Source organism: Mustela lutreola, chromosome 11 (assembly GCF_030435805.1).
Source record: "Mustela lutreola isolate mMusLut2 chromosome 11, mMusLut2.pri, whole genome shotgun sequence".
NCBI classification, from domain to species: Eukaryota; Metazoa; Chordata; class Mammalia; order Carnivora; family Mustelidae; genus Mustela; species Mustela lutreola.
In genome coordinates, this window is record NC_081300.1 from 94,341,008 (window position 1) to 94,361,507 (window position 20,500).

Genomic DNA, 20,500 nt, shown 5'->3' on the forward strand with positions numbered 1-20,500 from the left:
TCTCATTCCCGCGCTCTGGCCCCGCCCCCTCCCCTCGCTCTGGTCCCGCCCCCTCCCGCGCGCCTTTTGGCCCATAAAGAAGTCCCGGCCGGGCCGCTGCACTCCCCCGCGCGCATCCGTGCGCCGACCGAGACTGGCTAAGGAGTCGGCGGCCATTTTGTTCTTCTCGTGGTTCCAGTGGGGAGAGAAGGAGGAAGCAGGGAGCGGGGCGGCTGGGGGGGACCCGCCGCGGCTGCTGCCACCGCCGCCACCACCGCCTCTGTGCTCGAGGCGTGGGAAAGGAGGTGTGAGTCCCGGGCGCGAGCCGGCGGCGGTGCCGCTGCGGGAGGGCCGGCGGTGGGAAGGCGATGGCGGATATAGATAAACTCAACATCGACAGCATCATCCAACGGCTGCTGGAAGGTGAAGGGGTCGGCTGACGCGCTGTGGGGGGGAGGCGGGCGGTCCCGGGAGCTCGCGGGGGAGGGGGGAGTTGGGAGGCCGGTTGGGCTTGCAGCGCCGACGGGAGTGAGCCCCGCGAGTTGGCTCGTGGAGCCAGGTGCTGCAGCCGGAGGGAGGCCGGCCGGGGTCCCGCACTTGGCCCAGCCCGTGGACCCTGCCGGCTCCGCTCATTCATTGCTCGAAGGTGCAGCCTTCTTCCCGGAGATTTGAAAACTCCGCTCCCCACCCCCACGTTTCCGGTCCGTACTCCCCTTGCGCCCCAGAACCGGGACCAGCCCTTGGAGGAGAGAGGGCTGGGGGCCCCAGTCCGCCCTACAGGACGGCGTGTTCCTTACTTTCTGGTACCCGTCCTCTCGGAAAGCAATTTGATGGGGCTGTGGATTCCACCGGCTTTGGGGACTTCTTTCCTATCATGCTTATTTTTTGTGTGGGGCTGGGGTCGGATGGCCCATTTCTTGTTACTTGGTGGCGAACGTTCCAATCTGCTGAGGGTGTGGGAACCCATCTCCTCCTGCCTTCCCAAATACTTAATTCTTAAGTTACCCTATCTTGAAGAGGACTCCGCGCTCTTTTCTGAACGTGCCGCTAACATGAAACCAGCGATGATAACAGTCGGGTTATCTTTCCAGTGTGCCAGGCTCCGTATTAAGCGCTTTGCGTTCACCTCATGGTTACATTCATAGCAATACTCAGCGTTTCTAAAGTGCTCACTGTGTGTCAAACATTCTTAGAGCCGTTTACACACATTTCATAAATTGTCCCAACAATCTTGAGAGATGGGTGCTATTATTTTTTCCCCGGTTTTCAGAAGAAGCGAAGACCGAGATTAAGTCATTTGACCAAGGTCACACATTAGTGACAGGTTTCAAAGCCAGCCGGGAGCTAGAACTTGCTACATGCCACCCATCTTATGTTTGAAGGAAGGAGGTTAAGCTTAGGTTAAAAGAAAGCTTTGATTTTGGCTGACCTAAGACTCCTGAAGTGCCTGACAGTCGATTCACATTGATGGCGGATACAATTGAAGTTTGGATTTTAAACAAGGTAGTTGAAGTGAGCGTCCCCCACCCGAATTTCCAAGCCTGTGTACTAAATCTCGTTTTCTGAGATTTTGGAAGAATTCGGATCTCTTGATTTGGGCACTGGATAATGAAAATTTGGCTGAGTTTTAACCAGCTTTTGCCTTTATACTGTGCTCCTAAAATGTTGTACTGGAAGTGCTTGAGAGATGGAGTCCAGAGCAAGAACACTTGGGGCAGCTCTGGTACTAGAATTTGTACATTAAAAGAATTAAGTCATAAAAATGAAATTCTGAAAATATCTTAATCTATCTTGGATTTTTTTTTACTTTTATATTTTCTTAAAAGAAATATGTCTATAAAGTCCCCTGAAATGCTCTTGAGATGTCGGCGGCATTTGTGGGTGAAAACCTTGTCACTCATTCAGGACTTGGCATTTTTTTAAGAACTATATTTTTCATATATTTTCATGATAGTTAATACAGTCCTTTGATTTCTGTGAGGCCACAGACAGCTGGAAACCGATTAAAACAGTTTGCAGTAAGAAAGGATCTTTCATTAAATATTTTCATTTTAAGCCTTTAACTTTTACATATCTATACATGGTTATGTATGGGCAAATTAGCTGGGCTTTCTTTCACTGAGGAAACAAAAAATTGGAATCCGTGTTGATTAGAATCAGAACTTTAAAACCATTTAAGTCTTGTTAAGACCTTTGTTGCTTATAACTTTATTCACATAACCGATTTGTTTATTTAGTCTTGGTTTTTCAATCATGCTAAGAAATGTACCGTGATAAACTTGGATCATCTAAAATGAGATTGTTTCTTAATAGTTCCTCTTTACATGTTATGTTGCACTGAAAACCAGATTTTTTTATTTTACCATTTTTTAATTGAAATTAATAAAGCATTGCATTTTAGTGTCTCTGGAAAAGGCTAATTGCACAATACTGTATACTTCAGATTTGCTTTTTTCTTACCAGCGTTAATTGGGCAGAGGAACGGTTGAAGATGATCCATTGAGAATACAGATTAAACACAGGCATGCGCGCGCACACATCCATGTTAGAAAATGTTGATAATAAATTTTCTGATTTTTTTTTTTGTACTGTCCCCAAAACCTTTTTTCCTAAGTTGTTTTTGTTTTGTTTTGTTTTTAATTTATTTGACCAATGGTGAGAGAGGGAACACAAGCAGGGAGAGTGGAAGAGGGAGAAACAGGCTTCCCACCGAGCAGGGAGCCAGATGCCTGATGCGGGTGGGGCTGTATCCCAGGACCCTGGGATCATGACCCAAGCTGAAGGTGGACTCTTAACTTACTGAGTCACCCAGGTGTCCTTTCCCTTAGAATTTTAATTAAGATGTAAGTATATCTGAATATGGTATATGAGCTTTGTGATCTTTTTTGTATGTTCAGAATTATCTTTTTAAGACTGAAGTTTAGTTAAGAAATGGCTAGGTAATAGTACTAAAAAGGCAAGTCAAAGTGAGGTCTTCTTTAAGAAAACCATGTTGATTTGGACTACAGCTTTGCAGTTGTTGTCTAGTCTAAATTTTAAGTAGTTTTTCTGTAAGTGAGGCATCACTTAGGTAACCTACCTTGGAAGCTTTTTCAGGCTCCACCTTGCTAATGATAAAACTTGAAACTCCTTAGTTTAACATTCAATAATTTGAATAACTAACTGTACAGTAAAACTTGGTAGATTTAGAGAAAATAAGCCAGCTGTTGATTTGGTCTGATAGTCCCCATGTTGGAGAAAAGTGAGAGGGCAGAGTTTTACTTTGTAAGTGACTAGTTTGGGGAGCAGAGATGGCCAGTACTTTCCTTACATAGCAGGTGGTATAACTTACTTCACATCCAGATTTGCAAAAAAAGCATCTGTGGTCTGAAGATGATGATTGTCAAACTAAGACCTTGTCAGGCTCTGCATAATTGTCCTATTTAAGTGATTGAAATATGACTTCTTCCTTGGCCCTCAGAACACATCTAGTACTTAAATCCTCTGATGTGTAAGAGTTCATCTGAAAGTAGGGAGTGTTCAGATACTCTGAAACTATAAAATTAAGTGGCCCATGTATTTAGCTTTTTGATGTAATATGAGACGTGTTTATGAAGGCAGTAGTGCCTGGTCTTGAGGATCATACTAAAGGACAAAAAAAAGTTCTTTAAATTTTGATCAAAGAAAACAAAGTAATCTTCTAATGAGATCTCTGCGATTACTATTTTTTAATTGGTCTGATAATTTAGCAGTTGGAGGCTTTTCTTGGAAACAATTATGGGGTGTTTTGTTGATAAAGACAGTAATATCAAAGCTTGTGTTTCTAATTCCCTAATTTACAAGAAGTCTGTTTTGAGAGACCCACTGTCCTTCCCTCCCCTTGCAGCATGTCAGTAGTAGGCCTCATCCTCTCCCGTAAGGTGGGAGAGGAAGGATCTCTTGGAGACATGATCTGCAACCACAGCGTGGAAAGGATTACTCTCCTTGTACCCAGAATGCCCCCGTGTTTGTCAGTAGCAGGAGGCATCAGTGAAATCTAACAGGATGGCGTTTGTCCCGAAGTGCTTGAGGGAATGTGAGCCACCAGAGCAGAGGCCAGCCTTCCTTTCTCCCTCACTCGTGAAATGGAGGCTGTGCTGGGCCGCGCATTAGTAATCGTTTTCAAAGGTAGGGGTTGGTCGGTGAGATTGTTTTATGTCTTTGATATTGCGGTCCTGTAATCTTTGACCTGTTCTGCAGATTATGTGCCTGTGCAAGTGAGTTTACTTGAGGTGGGTGAGGATTACTGATCCTGAAGCTGGGCAGTGGTTGATGACGGTTATACCAGCTTGGCGGTTCCACTTCATTTACAGTCACAGCAGTTAGAAGACCTTAAAGATGGAAGTGTGAAGGAGACAATATTCTGATTTGAATTGCTTTAAAACTGGAAGTCTTATTCAAGATGAATAAGGAAAATTTTCATATTTTTGGAGCTTATGGAATTCTGAGATGAATTATTAAAATTTAAGATCAGACCCCTGTTTCCAAGCATGTAAGAACAGATGATTTACCTAACAGGTCTTGATTATGCACCTTAAACTTCCAATGTCTCCACTCCTCTAGGGTTTGCTGGCACCCAGAGTGGGTGTCACTGGTATTAAGCCTTATGAAAATGTAAATTACTCATAAAATACAGGGTCAGACTTCAAGTCTAATTAGTGGTATTTTATCAAAATGGGTTGTTAGACTGAAAAGATAAACATCTTTCAATAAACTGGTTTCACATTAGGTGTAGAATACTCAAGATACTTTGAGAGCAGTAGTGTTTTCCAGCTATATCCTGAGTATTCGTCTTAAGAAAATTGGTATCACTTCTTAATGTCCAAAGTATATACTGTTGTAGCATTATGTGTCCCCCCCCCCAAAAAAATGCACAAAGTATAACAGTAGCAGTTAAGAAAATCAAGATGGAGGGCGTGTGTGGTGCAGAAACAATTCAGATAGTCTAAAAGTAGCAAGTCTTTCTGCTGGTGACTGCTATGCAACCAAATGATTCTTGATAACATTTTTGTGGTTTCTATTTTGTGTAGTTGTTTGTGGGGAAGTTTTAATGTTGCACATATTTGCTGTTTTCGTCTTGGTTTGAGGTCTTTCTTTCCTAAATCTATCATGTAGTGTGAGGTTACTGATACTCTGTCGCTGAAATGAATATGATGTGCAGTAGTTGTAGGATTACCAACTTTAATTAAAGGTTATCTTAAAAAGCAAAATCTGCGGCAGTTTATTTTTATGCTGGTTATGCCATTCTTAGGTGCTCTCTTTGTGTATGCTGTTTCTTTTAATTAGACTTACTTCAACAATTAAGGAACTCTTAATTAAAGAGCAAGAAGAAAACTTTTTTATTACTCCTAGATAATCCCAAAGTAGTCTTAAATTCCCTTGCATGGTTTTCATTTCTGCTTTGCTTGCAGCCAGGCTGTTAGAAAAGTTAGTGTTGCTTGTGAGAAAAAGCTGTCATTGCAAATAATCACCGATTACATTCTTTTACTCTTTCAAGTCTTTGTCAGTTTGGTTTTGATACAATTGCATGGAAGTTTTTTTGTTGTTGTTATTTTTAAGATTTTATTTATTTATTTATTTGACAGAGAGAAATCACAAGTAGGCAGAGAGGCAGGCAGAGGGAGAGAGAGGAGGAAGCAGGCTCTCTGCTGAGTAGAGAGCCCGATGCGGGACTTGATCCCAGGACCCCGAGATCATGACCTGAGCCGAAGGCAGCGGCTTAACCCACTGAGCCACCCAGGTGCCCCTGCATGGAAGTTTTTTATCATACACTCATTTTAGTGATTTTCCAGATAGATAGATAGGTTTTTATAGACCATCCTTGCTGTTAACAGCCATAATGCAGTTTTCTGAATCTTTCTAGCCAGATAAAGGTTTTTACTCAAAAGTCATAAGTTTAAGATCTAAATTGGTATATTAGTGTATTGATCACTAACCCACACATGTTTGCGATGCCTGCTGATTTCCACGCAATGCCTAGCATCTGGGTTTGTAAGAAACACTCCCATCTGGAAAATGAAATTCTTATTTGTTGGAATATTTTGGATTCCTTTGGCGATTGTTGAAATAATTTGCTGTTTACTATTTGAACTCCCATAGCTACTTAGGAAGGTAACATGACAGCTCTTGTGCATGTTTCTCCCATTGCATACACAGCACAGTAAGGGCTTTAAACCTCAAGGCAAGTATTGGTTGATGTTCATTAAGTAGAGCTGCACTGTTTGTAATTAGAGAGGTTTTTATTTAAAATAGAGAGGTTTTTATTTTTAAAAAACCTTTGTCTTTTTAATGATACTGAAGATAATATCCTTACGGTGAACTTTTAGTTTTATAATCTTTATGAAGGGATACTTCTAGTCATAGCCTTTCTACTGAGCTGCAGTTACAAGTCTTGTTTTCTCTGTCTTCCACAAGAGAAAGGACAAGGTTCTTGTCCATCCTGTTTACCAGGGTATCCCCAGCATCCATCAGAGGGTCTGGCACATAGTAGATACTCTGCAACTATTCTCTTGAGTGTTTGAAGTGTGGTTAGTAATAAGTATTGATAGTCTTAACAAACAGATTGCCTAAATTCGTTCTAATACTTCTCAGTTGTAAGGATGCTTAATGATTTTATATCCTGTCTCATAATTTTCTTAGGAAGCAGTGACCACCATATATTAGGGTTTTGGTAGTTTGTCCTGTAAAAACTCCTTGGTTTGGAAGTTAAAGACGAACAAATCCTTCGTTGGGAGGGGAGTAGTATGGTAGCAGCACCACCAGACCTAGAGTTCATAGGGGCCTGGTGTCGTTATAAGCTCTGTGACCTTGGACCAAGTCACTGAACCTCTCCCATCCCAGACTGTAACAGAAGTGACAGAGCATAACTTCGTAGGATTTTTGTGAGGGTTCAGGGGCAATGTAGAGTGTGCGAGTGTGGTGGCCAGCACGTGGTAAGTGCTTGGTAAATGTTAGCTGCAGCTACTAGTGAGTGATTATTTGCTGGACATTGAAAATACTGAAGTAGATTTATGCACTAGTGGCCGGTACGGCTATTTTAAAGAAATATCTAGTGTTTATTTGAACTGCTAAAACCCATTTTGAAATCTTTATCTTTTAATTGTTAGATCATCTTCAATATGAAATTTAAGAGTAATCCTAAATTTTTGCAACTAGAAAAATGTTCTGTTAAAGGCTGATAGGAAAATGACACTGTTGCTTTTTTAATTTTAAAGCAGAGACAGGTTTTTTGCTAATCAAAAGCATGTAGTCTGGAATTCATGTTTAATTCTAATACCACATGTCATCAATACTCAAGAGATTTATCCAGATTTCGTTCATACAGCAGTTTGAGTCCCTGCCACATCTAGCGATGGGCATGTACACTGCAGAGCCAGTCGTGTGGTCTTGGGGTTTACAGCCTACCAGAGGGTCCAGATGAATAGGTGGAAGCAAGATGGCATTTATGGTACAAAGTATGATATGTGTTGAGTGGTAGCCAAGTGTTGTGAGAGCATTTCAGAAAGCATAAACTAGGCTTAAGAGAGGAGAGGAGGTGGATAGGAGAGGCTCTCCAGGGGAAGGTAATAATGTATAAGCAGTCTTGAAGGGTGAGCAGGTATTTGCCAGTTGGTAGATGATAGTTTTCGCAGAGTTCTATTTTCATAATCTTACTGATTGAGCTAATTGTAGGGAATTTAAGATGCTTTGGGACCATGTTGTTTTTAATGAGCACTGTTCTCCAGGTAGAAAATCTTGATTTGTTCTAGAAAAACTGCATTTAATCCTTATTGCACATTAAGAATAATTTCTAGGGGCGCCTGCGTGGCTCAGTGGGTTAAGCCACTGCCTTCAGCTTGGGTCATGATCTCAGGGTGCTGGGATTGAGCCCTGCATCAGGCTTTCTGCTCAGCAGGGAGCCTGCTTCCCTTCATCTCTCTGCCTGCCTCTCTGCCTACTTGTGAGCTCTGTCTGTCAAATAAATAAAATCTTTTTAAAAAATTTTTTAGATTGTTAGCAGTATTGCTTTTTACTTAATCTGTATACTCCACTCAGAGGACAAACAGGAAAACAGAATAAGGAAGCTATCATAAACTATGTCTAAAGGTGGTAGTGGGAAACCCTCCAAAAGCAGTAAAATTTATATTAGCAACATTAACTTAATCTGGTGGCATTGATTTAATGGTAGCATTTACATTAACAGTACAGCCTGCATTCCATACAGGTGTAGAATAATTATTACACACTCTTGAAAGACTTAAAGTGGACCATTCATTCACAAGTGTGCGGCTCTGCTGAAAAAGATTGAGGTTAAAAACCAGAACCTTCTAGGAGTCCCTTCCTAGCCAAAAATAAAAGTTTCCTGCTGGGCAGTCTGCCCAAGCTTCTGGCTGACTTGTGGTATAATTGCTAATGATTGGGGTTTTCTGGCCAGTGAGGCAGGAATCCCACCGTCTTTCCATCAGGAGTTTTTCTTGAGTACCCTACTGTGTGTGTCAGGAGAGAAAATTATTGTGGTTCTGGAAAAACCATTTTTCATTGCTCAATTGCTATAGTATTATAGATGTGTCTGTTTCATATCTTCCCTCAAATTATCATTACTGCACTTTCCCCTTCATTACTTCTCATTTCATAATATTTTGATCAGAAGGAGACTGGTATTGGTGTACTTCAGTTACATATTTTGGGGTCCAAAGTAGTAATTTGTTCAAGACTATAGAACCAGTAAAGAAACTTAAGGCTGTAGTTCACTGCTCTCAGCATTTTCTCTTCATTGTGTGCTTCAAGAGTTTAGCCCTTCTCTCTCGTCATCGTTTCTTATGTACTGTCTTTCATTGAAAAAGCAAAACCCTCTCTACACGGTGTTGGGTTTCTGTTCAGAACTTGTTCTCCAAGAGAACTCAGGGATTCAGTGGCTATTCAGACTGAAGAATGGCTTTGCCTAGGACAGTATTTGTCAGACAGTATTTCTCAGCCATTTTTTTTTTTTAAGATTTTACTTATTCATTTGACAGAAATCACAACTAGGCAGAGAGGCAGGCAGAGAGAGAGGAAGGGAAGCAGGCTCCCTGCTGAGCAGAGAGCCCGTTGCGGGGCTCGATCCCAGGACCCTGAGACCATGACCTGAGCCAAAGGCAGAGGCTTAACCCACTGAGCCACCCAGGCGCCCCTCTCAGCCATTTTTGATGGAAAAAATTTCTCAACAGTTATCAGGTTTTTTACCTGTAATTTTGGACACTCTAACATTAATTTCTTACAGAACAAAGCTAGATATAAAACCAGTTAAACTTACTGTTTTTATTCACTTATCAGGCTGAATGACTTTGTAAATTGAGTACAAAGTCTCCAAAACTGATAAAATTTAAATTCGCAACAATAATTTAATCTGATGGATATTGTGGTTTTGCTAAAACTAAATCACTTTATATTGGGTTTAATGGTGGAAGGATATAACCAAACAGTCTGTATTTAGTCTGGTCCTGTGATTTTGGTTCAGTTCTAATTCATAGAATGCTTTCATAAATCTTTTGTACAAAACAAGTATTAAGACTGCAAGTTGAGAAGAATCAGTCCCTGTATTTAACCATACCTTACCAGCAAGCAGGCCACTTCACAACTGTAAGGTTAAGGTAAAATTAGCAATTCAGTGCTCTTTAATCTGTACTTAAGGACTGTCTAATCTGCTATAACTGGAATCAAAACAGAAAATTTTATTTCCTGCCTACCTGCTGATAAATGAACTCTTACAGGGCTGGAGTGCTTTACTTTGATAGTGAGTAGAACTCAAGGGTGCTCAGATGTGGGCAACACACAGTGCTGTACCAATACTTCTTTCTCCCTTTTCTTTTTTTGTTTTGTATCAGTTCAGATTACTAGGAAGCCTTCTTTACAGCATCTCTGACATCCGTTGCCCCGTAAGGGCATAATCGTATTCACAGATGCAGTCCCAGAGACTGCGCAGCAAAATATGTATAATGAGCCTAAAGTGTTTCAGTGAAATACAAACAACACTTAAATTTTTTCATAGAACTCTTGAGGAAATACCGATCATCCTTTGAAAAACACTGATGGAGGGAGAGTTCTGAGCTTTTCCAGTCTCACCTTTATTTGTTTGTTTGTTTAAAAATATTTATTTAGAGGGGATCTCAAGCAGACTCCTCACTGAGCCCAGAGCCCAACACAGGGCTCGATCTCACGACCCCAAGATCACAACCTGAGCTGAAATCAAGAGTTGGACACTTAACCGATTGAGCCACCCATGTGCCTCTCCAATCTCACATTTTTGAAGATTGATTGATTGATTTAGACAGAGATCACAAGTAGGCAGAGAGAGTGGAGGAAGCAGGCTCCCCGCTGAGCGGAGAGCCCCATGCGGGGCTTGATCCCAGGACCCTGGGATCATGACCCGAGACGAAGGCAGAGGCTTTAACCCACTGAGCCACCCAGGCGCCCCTAATCTCACATTTTAAAACAAGAATCCTTAGAACCAACTCAGTAATGTGACAGTCTCTGAAATCTGTACAAATACTAGTTCATTTATAAGGTTGGAGAGGAGAAGACAGGAGGCAAAAAGAGATGGCCTGGTGGACAGGTTGTAGGTGAACAAGGCCAGTTTTGTGGCTTGGATACAGAACTGAGGCTGTCGGCTGTGCTACAGCGAGTCTGATTTCAGTAAGTAGCAAACGAATACCTTTCTAACAGTGTTCATACACGGAATGTGGCTCCTTGTTGAAGATACTCTAACAAGTCTTAACTTAGTATAGAAGATACAACTAAATATTTGATGAAAACCTGAGATTTTACAGTTATAATTAGGAATTAAAACCATATTCTTTAGAAGGGTTATTAAAATAAAGTCGACCGGGAAGCCGGTTAAACTATATTTTTGCCTCCTCCTCATTAAACCTTGTGCCTTCTCAGGTATTTTTAATTTGTATGTTAAATTGTATTTTGACTTCATCTGACTAACTGGAGTTTTTCTCCCCCTACAGTGAGAGGGTCCAAGCCTGGTAAGAATGTCCAGCTACAGGAGAATGAAATTCGAGGACTGTGCTTAAAGTCCCGAGAGATCTTTCTCAGTCAGCCTATCCTACTAGAACTTGAAGCACCACTCAAAATATGTGGTAGGTTTTGAACAGTTGCCTTTGATTATGCCATTGATTGAGTGACTCGAGAATATACAGGTGCCCTTGTATTAGCCAGCAGAATCGTTTGCTGTTTATGGATAATCAGTAACTACTTAACTTTACTTTTAGAATTAATACCTCTAATGGACTTAGTTTATTTAGATGTGCTTCAGATTTTCTAAAAATTATTTCACTAAAGGAATATAAGCATCGCAGCAGAAAGGAAAGAAATGACATCAAACAGAGCTAAGAAAAGGTCTCTACTATATGAATACATAGGAATTACAATTAAGCTTAAAGCGAGACTGGTTATGCTTAAAACAGACTTTTCCTGGATACCATTTTGTAGTCTGTTTCTACAGGATAGATGCAGATAATCTGTATAAAAACTGAAGATAATCTGAGTAATTCTAAATATTCTAGCGTTTTTTACTACAGTGATAAAGCTTATATGTATGTTTTTAAAGTAAAATGTTCTTTGGCATTATCTAGCAGGAATTGAGAGCTGAATGAATGGTGTGTGTGTGTGTGTGTGTGTACACCTTTGTTCACACAGGTCTGGGGCTCACTAGCAACGCAGCCGTTTTGCTGACACAGTAGCCCACAGGCTGAGCTGCCGGAGATCTGATAGTGGTCAGCAGACCTGAAAGGAATGCCATGTTACTTGGCAAGAAGGCCTGCCTGGGCATTAATAATCCTTTCCACAAAATTAATTCTTAATTAGTTGACTTTGTGTGAGATTCTAGACATAAGCATATGCTTAAAATTGTTATTAAGCTCAATTGAACTAACATGATACAAGATTGGAATTTAATGTTAGCCATCAAATTTAACTCTGATTATTAGGGGTCAGTCCCATTATGCAATGCATGTTTAAAGGATGTCTCTCCAAAACTTTGTTAGTGGATTGAACAGTAAGTATGAGGGCAATGTATAACTAAATATTTGCTTCTAGGTGATATCCATGGGCAGTACTATGATTTGCTTCGACTTTTCGAGTATGGTGGTTTCCCACCAGAAAGCAACTACCTGTTTCTTGGGGACTATGTGGACAGGGGGAAGCAGTCATTGGAGACTATCTGCCTCTTACTGGCTTACAAAATCAAATATCCCGAGAATTTTTTTCTTCTCAGAGGAAACCATGAATGTGCCAGCATCAATAGAATTTATGGATTTTATGATGAATGTAAGTACTTTCTACATCTAAGAAGACTTACTTAAACTGAGATACTTGATCATAAACTGCATATGCTTCTGTTATGATTTGTGAGCATTTAGATGAAGTGTTATAATCTCTCGTTTTCTGTTTCATTAACTTGCTTTTACCTTAGTTTTTTCTTAAGGTAAAAAAAAATAACACTGCCACTGTAGTATAATAATGTCCTAGATTCTTTTGTGTTGTGACTATTAGATTAGATTAAGAAGTAGTGGTCGCAGTGCTGGCTTCTTTAAGATCATTGTTGAACTTAATTCTTAGTACACCTCTGAGGACCTTTCCAAATGGTTTTATTTTTAACAACTTTATTGAGATATAATTTCTTTCCATAAATCTAAGTATACAGTTCAGTGATTTTTAATAAATTTATGGAGTTGTATAACTATCACCACAGCCCCAGGCAGGCAGTAATCTGCTTTCCTTCTTCATGTAAATGGTATCTTGAAATATACAAATAATTGCTTTTTTGTGTGTGATTTTTCCCCCCCTTGTGGCACATGCGCACCCAGGACAAACAGCAGTTATCCTAAAATGTGCTGAAAGAAGAAAGCGAAATTAAAAACAAAAAAATTATTTGTGTAATATTTTATACATGCTGTGACCCCATTTTGGATTGTTTAGTTGAAGGTATACTTTGAGTTGTTAATTGACAAAAAAACAAGATTCTTAAAGCCTTAAAAATTGCCAGGTTTGGTGGAATTTTTGTTGTTGTAGTGTTGTTCAGTAAGTATAAAATGTTTAAGGGGGGATTGGGTCCTTATCCTCCTTTTGTGCTTATTAATTTCTGCCAGGAGAGGCTTCAGACAGGGAGGAGAGAGGTCGTTAAGGAATTTGAATCACTACATTTGCCAGTGATGATAACAAAGCCAGTAAAGAATTGTCACTGTGTTCCTTCCCTAAACTGTAGTCATAACTGATAGTGTGGTGTTTCTCCATCTCAGTTCCACACAGATGTGTGCAGCTAGCTCATTTGTTAGAAGTGCACTGCTAGAAAGATGATGTTTCTAGACTTCGCTCTCCTACTCTCACCCTTTCCCATAATTGTATGTCTGCCTAGTCCGAGGCCCTGAGACCTAGCTGGTAAGATGAGGTGGGGAGGGATCACCGAAGAAAAATATTCGGGGTTCTGAACTGACGAGGGCAACTGAGTCTGTGGCCAGAAAGGTTGTTGTTGTTTTTAAGTAATCCCTACACACAACGTGGGGATTGAACTCCCCACCCCAAGATCAAGAGTCAGATGTTCTACCAACTGAGCCAGCCAGACGCCCCAAGAAAGATTCAATTTTGACAATGAAAGAAATACTAGTAGAGCTTATTCCTAAGATAGTGAGATGAGAGGCAGCAAGTTTTATCAGTTTTGTTTTGGATATTTGTTACAACTAATACTTTTTAGAACAGGTTAAGGAAAGTTTCCTTTTGTATGCTGTTCAGCAAGTACTTTGATGTTTTCATTGATGAAGTTCAATTCCAGATAATCTCTTTGTTGTGACGTATATCCAAATGTGAGGATATTAGCGACATTGTTTTCAGTTTCTATTTAATGCTGAAGAGTTTAAAAATTATTTTAAATGGTCAGCATTGGTCGATTCTTGTTTGGTCCTCAAGACTTACCGATTAACCTTGTGCTCAAGCTCCCCTCACCCCACATCAGGCAGGTATAACTTGCCATCCAGTCTACTTGTGAGCAGAAAAGTGTCCTTGACGTAGGTGGCTTTTGATTGATGGTTTGCAGACTTTTAAAAAAACTGATGATAATTTTATTAAAGTTTTCAAGTTACAGTGAAAAGCTTTATTAAAATGCAGACTTTCATGGAATAGTTTAAAACCACTGCTTTAAGTGATAGGCTTATTTCACAAGTACAACAAGCCCTCTTATGTGCTACTGTTTCTCCCTCTGACCCCCACCCCAATTTTTTTTGTAAGGAGAGCAGTCCTGGAAAAGCTGGTATAAAACGTTGTTAGAAAAATGCGAATGTGTGTTATCCTTTTCTGATACCAGAGCTGTCTGATCTGTAGTAATAGGAAACTGCCTTAGGGGTTCTGGCTCAGAATCCCTGGATTTGGAAGCTCGAAGAGACCTGGCAGTTATCCAGGCTAAACCTTTCTGGAGCCAGATGTTCCTACTGGTCTGGAGTGGCCTTAGGGAGGAAATGCAGAGGACAGAAAGGGTCCTAGGACTTAAGATTCTCAGAGGCAACAGAAGGAAGAATCCTAATTTCTGTTGAAGGAGCCAGCGGAGATAGCAAGGGAGTCTTCAAGACAAGCTGGAGTGTGTTGCATGAATAAAGAAACGGGGAGCAAAGCAGACTTCAAGAAGGAAGAGGCTTCGTCGGCACTGGCAAATGCAGCCCGTGGACAAAGGAAAAATCCAAGTGAGCCATTGGACGGTCATTCAGAGATAGACTTCGGTAGAAAATAGGAGACAGAACCAAATCACTTATGAATGGAGGTTAGGACCAGCCCAGCCTTGTTCTTCTGTTATTTTACTTTTTAAGTAAAAGGTTCCCTTTCAGCCTCTGGCTTTCAGAACCCTCCAGTGAAGGAAGATCAGGGATAGGGAATTAGTGTCCTCCAAAGAAATATGAAACAGGGTGAACCATGGTGAGAGTTATACCCAGTCGTAGAACAACAGAGTATTAAGAGGAAAGACGATAGTCCTGTGCAAAGGGAGAAGTCAAGTATTTGTTGAATTTGTATTACTTTCCAAAGCCTGTGCTGAATTCCATACCTAACTGACTTTACAGTGGAGTGGAAGGTGTGGTTCGGGGACCTGCTGCTTGGGCCACTCTAACTTTCCAAAAAATGTTCAGCTTTAAACCTGTAGGTGTCCCTAGAATAAGAAAGGAGAGGAGACGAAGGACAGACTTGGCTTTAGGAATGAAGATTGTGCTTTGATCTTTGGGTTTTCTGGTATGGAGGTACAGGAGACAAGGCACCTCACAACTGGGCCATTCTCAACCCAATTCAGACATTTGTGCTTCCAGAATTTATAAGTAGGTTTTTAACTCAGAACATAATTTGCTTGCAGGAACAGTGCCCTAAAGTCGTGCTTATGTCCAAATCACACTGTGACTCCAGAATACAGGTGCTGGTGGGGGGAATATAACCACCCTATAACATTGTTTCTGGGGGGGACGTTCTGATCCTTTCTGGAGTGTTAGTAATAGTTATCCTGGAGCACCTACAGTAAGGAGTCTGTATTCCCCCCTATTTGTTTATACCTGCTAACTCGAGTCTGTAGGGCTGGGAGTTACCTGGTACCAGTAAGCTCTTAATGATAGTGGTAGATGGGATGGGTGTTAACTCTCAGAAGCTTCCTCAGAAAGAAGATGGTAATGGCACATGTGTAAGCTGTTCATAATTGCCTCTGGGTTGAGATTGGAATTGGGACAAAACCGGCTAGATTCCAAACAGTCAGAGCTGCCAAATTATTATTGAGGGTTAATGATAATCCTTAATCATTACAACTGGGATTCTGATTTCAATCTTCTGTGGGATTTTAAAGTATATCTAGTTCTGCTAAACCTATCCTCCAGGGAATTTTTAATAAATCATAGCTCTTGTTTACTTAAAAAGTAATTAGCACCTTACTTTGGGAGAAATTGTCCTGAGACAGTGAACCTGTAGAACACCAGTCTCTTATTTTAACCATCCTAAAATTTTCATAGGTAAAAGAAGATATAACATTAAACTATGGAAAACTTTCACAGACTGCTTTAACTGTTTACCGATAGCAGCCATCGTGGATGAGAAGATATTCTGCTGTCATGGAGGTATGTGGGCTAATTTTAGTTGCAGATAGATTTTGTTCCCTTCTGAAGGGGGTACACTTTGACATTTGAGTTGTCATTGGGATGACTTCTCTGTCAGGTGACTCTCCTTTATTGATGTGTTTACCATGGGTCCACTCCGGCACATCCAGGATCATTTGGATAGAAATCTAAAGTAAGGAATTGATTTGTTACAGGGAATTCTAGGCTCTGTAACAGTTTGACTTGAAAATAGAGCAGAAAGTATTTTTTAAGTATACAATGAAGAGTGATTAATATGCTGTATCATAAATCCTCCAGAATACTAAAAATGTGAGTAGACTTTCCTTGGTCTGTTTTTGATCCTCTCCTTTTAGAAATTTTCTGACTTGGATTTTAAAAGCAATTTTATTTTTCTCCGTGATTGTGCTTTATATAACATAATTAAAATAGTAATTATGAAAAGGATTTCTTTTCACCCGTGGTCAGAAGTTAGACAACTGTGGAAGAGCCAATACAAGGTATTTTAATAAAGCCATTATCCCTGCCCTCCTATACTTCAGATGGATTTGGTAGAGCTGGGCAAACGATTTTATTTATTTATTTATTTGCTTTAGTTTCTTGTTTCTGTTTTTTGGTGTGGTTTGGTTTTTTTGTTGTTGTTGTTTTTGTTTTTTATTTTTGGTTTTTTTGTTTTGTTTTGTTTTTTAAAGTAAACTCTACCCCCAACATGGGGCTTGAACTTACAACCCCGAGATCAGGAGTTACATACTCTACCCACTGAACTGTGAGATGCTCCTGGGCATGTGATTTTAAACTCAGATGAAAGTCAACTACATCTCAGCTGGTCTGATAGATTTGATGGTCCTTGGACAGCACAGGTTTCCTGGAAAGCTGCATCACACCTGAGCATCTGCACCCTCTACACTCAGTCGTTACAAATGGTCAATAATAAAATCTAGAATGTACATTGTTCATTATTATCATCAAAGGAGTTGAGGAGTAGTTGTCTATAATTAATTTTATAGGGCTTTGTATGTTGAGGTAACGGATTCCAAATACCTTTTAGACATACTATGCCTGGCAGATTGGTGCATATAATAAATTCAGTGCTTTTTCAGTTGGGGTTTTTGGTGTTTTGTTTTGTTTTTTTGTTTTTAACCAAAACTAAATAAAAAAACATAGCCATTAAAAAAAAAAAAATCATAGCCATAGATTTAATTTAAGCCTTCCGTGTTAGCGTCATTTAGTCTCTCTAAGCAGATGGAACTGTTAAAGTGAAGTTCTATTTTCTTCCAATTTTTTTTCATGTGATAGGTTTATCACCAGATCTTCAATCTATGGAGCAGATTCGGCGAATTATGCGACCAACCGATGTACCAGATCAAGGTCTTCTTTGTGATCTTTTGTGGTCTGACCCCGATAAAGATGTCTTAGGCTGGGGTGAAAATGACAGAGGAGTGTCCTTCACATTTGGTGCAGAAGTGGTTGCAAAATTTCTCCATAAGCATGATTTGGATCTTATATGTAGAGCCCACCAGGTATTGATTTTGAATTTTACATGTACACTTAAGAGCATGTGTGTGAGCACAGATTCTCCTTATTGATTTTAGTGGGTAGGTATTGCTTATTCTACAAAATGTCTCTGCAGATGACCTGTAGGAGATCAGGCTCAATGGGAAACTGAAAAGTGGTTTTAGTCACCTGCAGTTTATACCTACTTACACTAAAAACATTTTCTCTCCAAGGTGGTTGAAGATGGATATGAATTTTTTGCCAAGAGGCAGTTGGTCACTCTGTTTTCTGCACCCAATTATTGTGGAGAGTTTGACAATGCAGGTGCCATGATGAGTGTGGACGAAACTCTAATGTGTTCTTTTCAGGTAGAGGATGTTTTCAACATTGTTTTCCTGCTATTATGTCTGAATTTTACTTCTTTTTTTAAAAAATGGCTGTTTTCTGCCTACTGTTCATTTATGTTTTTATCCTCCCATGTAAGTGTTTGTCCTAATTCAGCAATCAGTGAACCCCTTTTAAGGGGGAAAAAATTGTCAGCTTTTCCTGCCATGTTGAATTTAACTGTTCTTACATTATTTAAATGGGGTTAAAAAAAACAGTTGGCTCCTCATGCTTACAGATCCTTTACTATAAATCTAAAACTTATGTCAGTGTAATGTTCAGCTAAAATTAAATCCCCACTTATATGTGAGAATAGAACGAACTGCCATGTGCCAGATGTGCTGTGTGATTGTTCCCTTCTCCCACCACTTTTCCCTAATTTCCATAAGACTGATTCACCAGGACATCATTTGGCCTTCACTTGGCATAGAAGTATCATTTATACTTAAAGCCTGTCTGGGTCTTTTTCTCACTCTCTCACTACAATTAAACTTACACAGTTTTAAGCTAGCCCAGTCATAAATAAAGCCACTGAGGTCAAGTGGCAGTCATCAGTTAAATGTTTCACCAACTATTGGGGAGAATTTGCAGCTCCCCGAGATTATGAGAGGGCCCCCTGTGGGATTGAGGGAGGAGGGTGAGGGTGTAGGGAGCTTTCCAACCCCATGCTGGAGGGAATAGCCTGGAGATGCTACAGAATCTGACTTCAGAAAATTGTCATTTTATCCAGAGGCAAAATACTTCGTCCCTGTATTTCATTTGTTCATCATAGCATTTATTATCAAAATGTTTACATATTAACTATTAACATGTTTATGTTAATATGGTAGTGGGCCTTTCAGAGTTGTTGGGTCAGCTTTAAATGGTCAAACTTTCTGAGCAAAAGATTTTAGTGAGATTTAAGAAATCTTAAGATTTGGGGTTAAGAATATTTCCTAAAATGGATTTACCTTTGAATCTTTGCAGATTTTAAAGCCTGCAGAGAAAAAGAAGCCGAATGCCACGAGACCTGTAACACCTCCAAGGGGTATGATCACAAAGCAAGCAAAGAAATAGATGTCATTTTGACATTGCCTAGTTGGGACTTGTAACATAGAGTATATAACCTTCATTTTTAAAACTGTAATGTGTATTGGTCAGCTTGCTCAAATAGTGTGTTTGTGGGGCCCCCCCTTCCATTTTTTGAGTTAATGAATGGCATTTGCTGAGTTATAACAGCAAATGAAAGACTCTCCATTCCTAAGAAAAAATGTTTGTTTTTTTTTTTAACTCTGTATTCCTTTTGCAAACAACTTTAATGATGGTGTTAAAGCTGTACACCCCAGAACAGTTTATCCTGTCTAAGGGGTAAGTGTACAATTGATCTTTTTAAAATTCAGTTCAGCCCATGAATAATGTAAATGCTCGTTTTCTTTAGGATATTAAGAGAGCCCTAGGGTGCTCAATCTGTACATGTTATTGTCATAAAATGCATACTGTTGATACAGACCACTGTGAACATATTTTTTTTTTTAATTTTGTTTCAAAGGGATTGCTTTTTTCTCATTGTCTTGTCATGTACAAACTAGTTTTTATAGCTATCAACATTAGGATTAACTCAACCCTGCCAGCATCACTGGTATGATGTATATTTAATTAAAGCACACTTTACCCTACCGTATACTGAAAATGACAATTAAAGCCATTATTTTAAATGTTTGTGACTCTTTCCTAAAGCCAAAGTTTCTGTTGAAATATGTATTGACACACCCCTAAGTACACGGCGGCGTGGTCGTGTACGCCTGCCACCTTCTTGGGGATTCAAGAACAGGTTTTTGGTTTTGAATAGCAGTTAGTAACATAGTGCTGTTTAAGCTATTAATGATTAAAGTTAATAACATTTTGTACAATTTCCATATAGTCTATTCATTAAGTAATCTTTTTACAGTTACATCAGGCCTGAACCCGTCCATTCAGAAAGCTTCAAATTATAGAAACAATACTGTTCTATACGAGTGACCGATTATGCTTTCTTTGGCCTACATTCTTTATTCTGCGGTGAAGTTGAGGCTTATAAGTCAAAACAAAGGAACTAACTAAATATCCACCAGTTTATACAGAACTCACAGTATCTATGACTTTTTTAAACTAAGATCTGTTAAAAAGAAATCTGTTTCAACAGATGACCGTGTACAATACCATGTGGTGAAAATGAATTCAGACTTATTAAACGACGAACTTGTTAAATCCTCTCAGTGTCTATTTATCAGCACAATACACACAGGAGAACTGTTGATGGCATATTGAATAGATTTTAATGAATAAATTGCTCTGGAAACCACACAGTTTCAATTTTGATTTGTTTTCCTTCAAAATAGTCTGTTTTCCAAAGATGGATTGTAACAGGGATGCTCATGTTTGTGGAGTTGTGACCCGACATAACTGCGTTTCTGAAGCCCGGTGATGAGACGGCGCTCTCTTCCGCCCCTGCTGCTGGGGAGGTGTGGGACTTGGTGCACTGCGAGGTCACCTGCATCCGTAGTTTTCTGTGGTCC

At 39.9% G+C, this 20,500-nt stretch overlaps 1 protein-coding gene across 1 annotated transcript; it reads left to right on the top strand.

Moving 5' to 3' along the window:
- The first annotated feature begins 118 nt into the window (after positions 1–118).
- On the top strand, positions 119–20,286 carry PPP1CC (protein phosphatase 1 catalytic subunit gamma). Its single transcript, XM_059139393.1, has 8 exons — positions 119–402; positions 10,968–11,099; positions 12,058–12,288; positions 15,987–16,091; positions 17,385–17,608; positions 17,816–17,950; positions 18,933–18,993; positions 19,894–20,286. Exons 1-8 carry the CDS (start codon positions 348–350, stop codon positions 19,962–19,964), a joined length of 1,014 nt encoding a protein of 337 aa, XP_058995376.1. The 5' UTR covers positions 119–347; the 3' UTR covers positions 19,965–20,286.
- Positions 20,287–20,500: the final 214 nt, after the last annotated feature.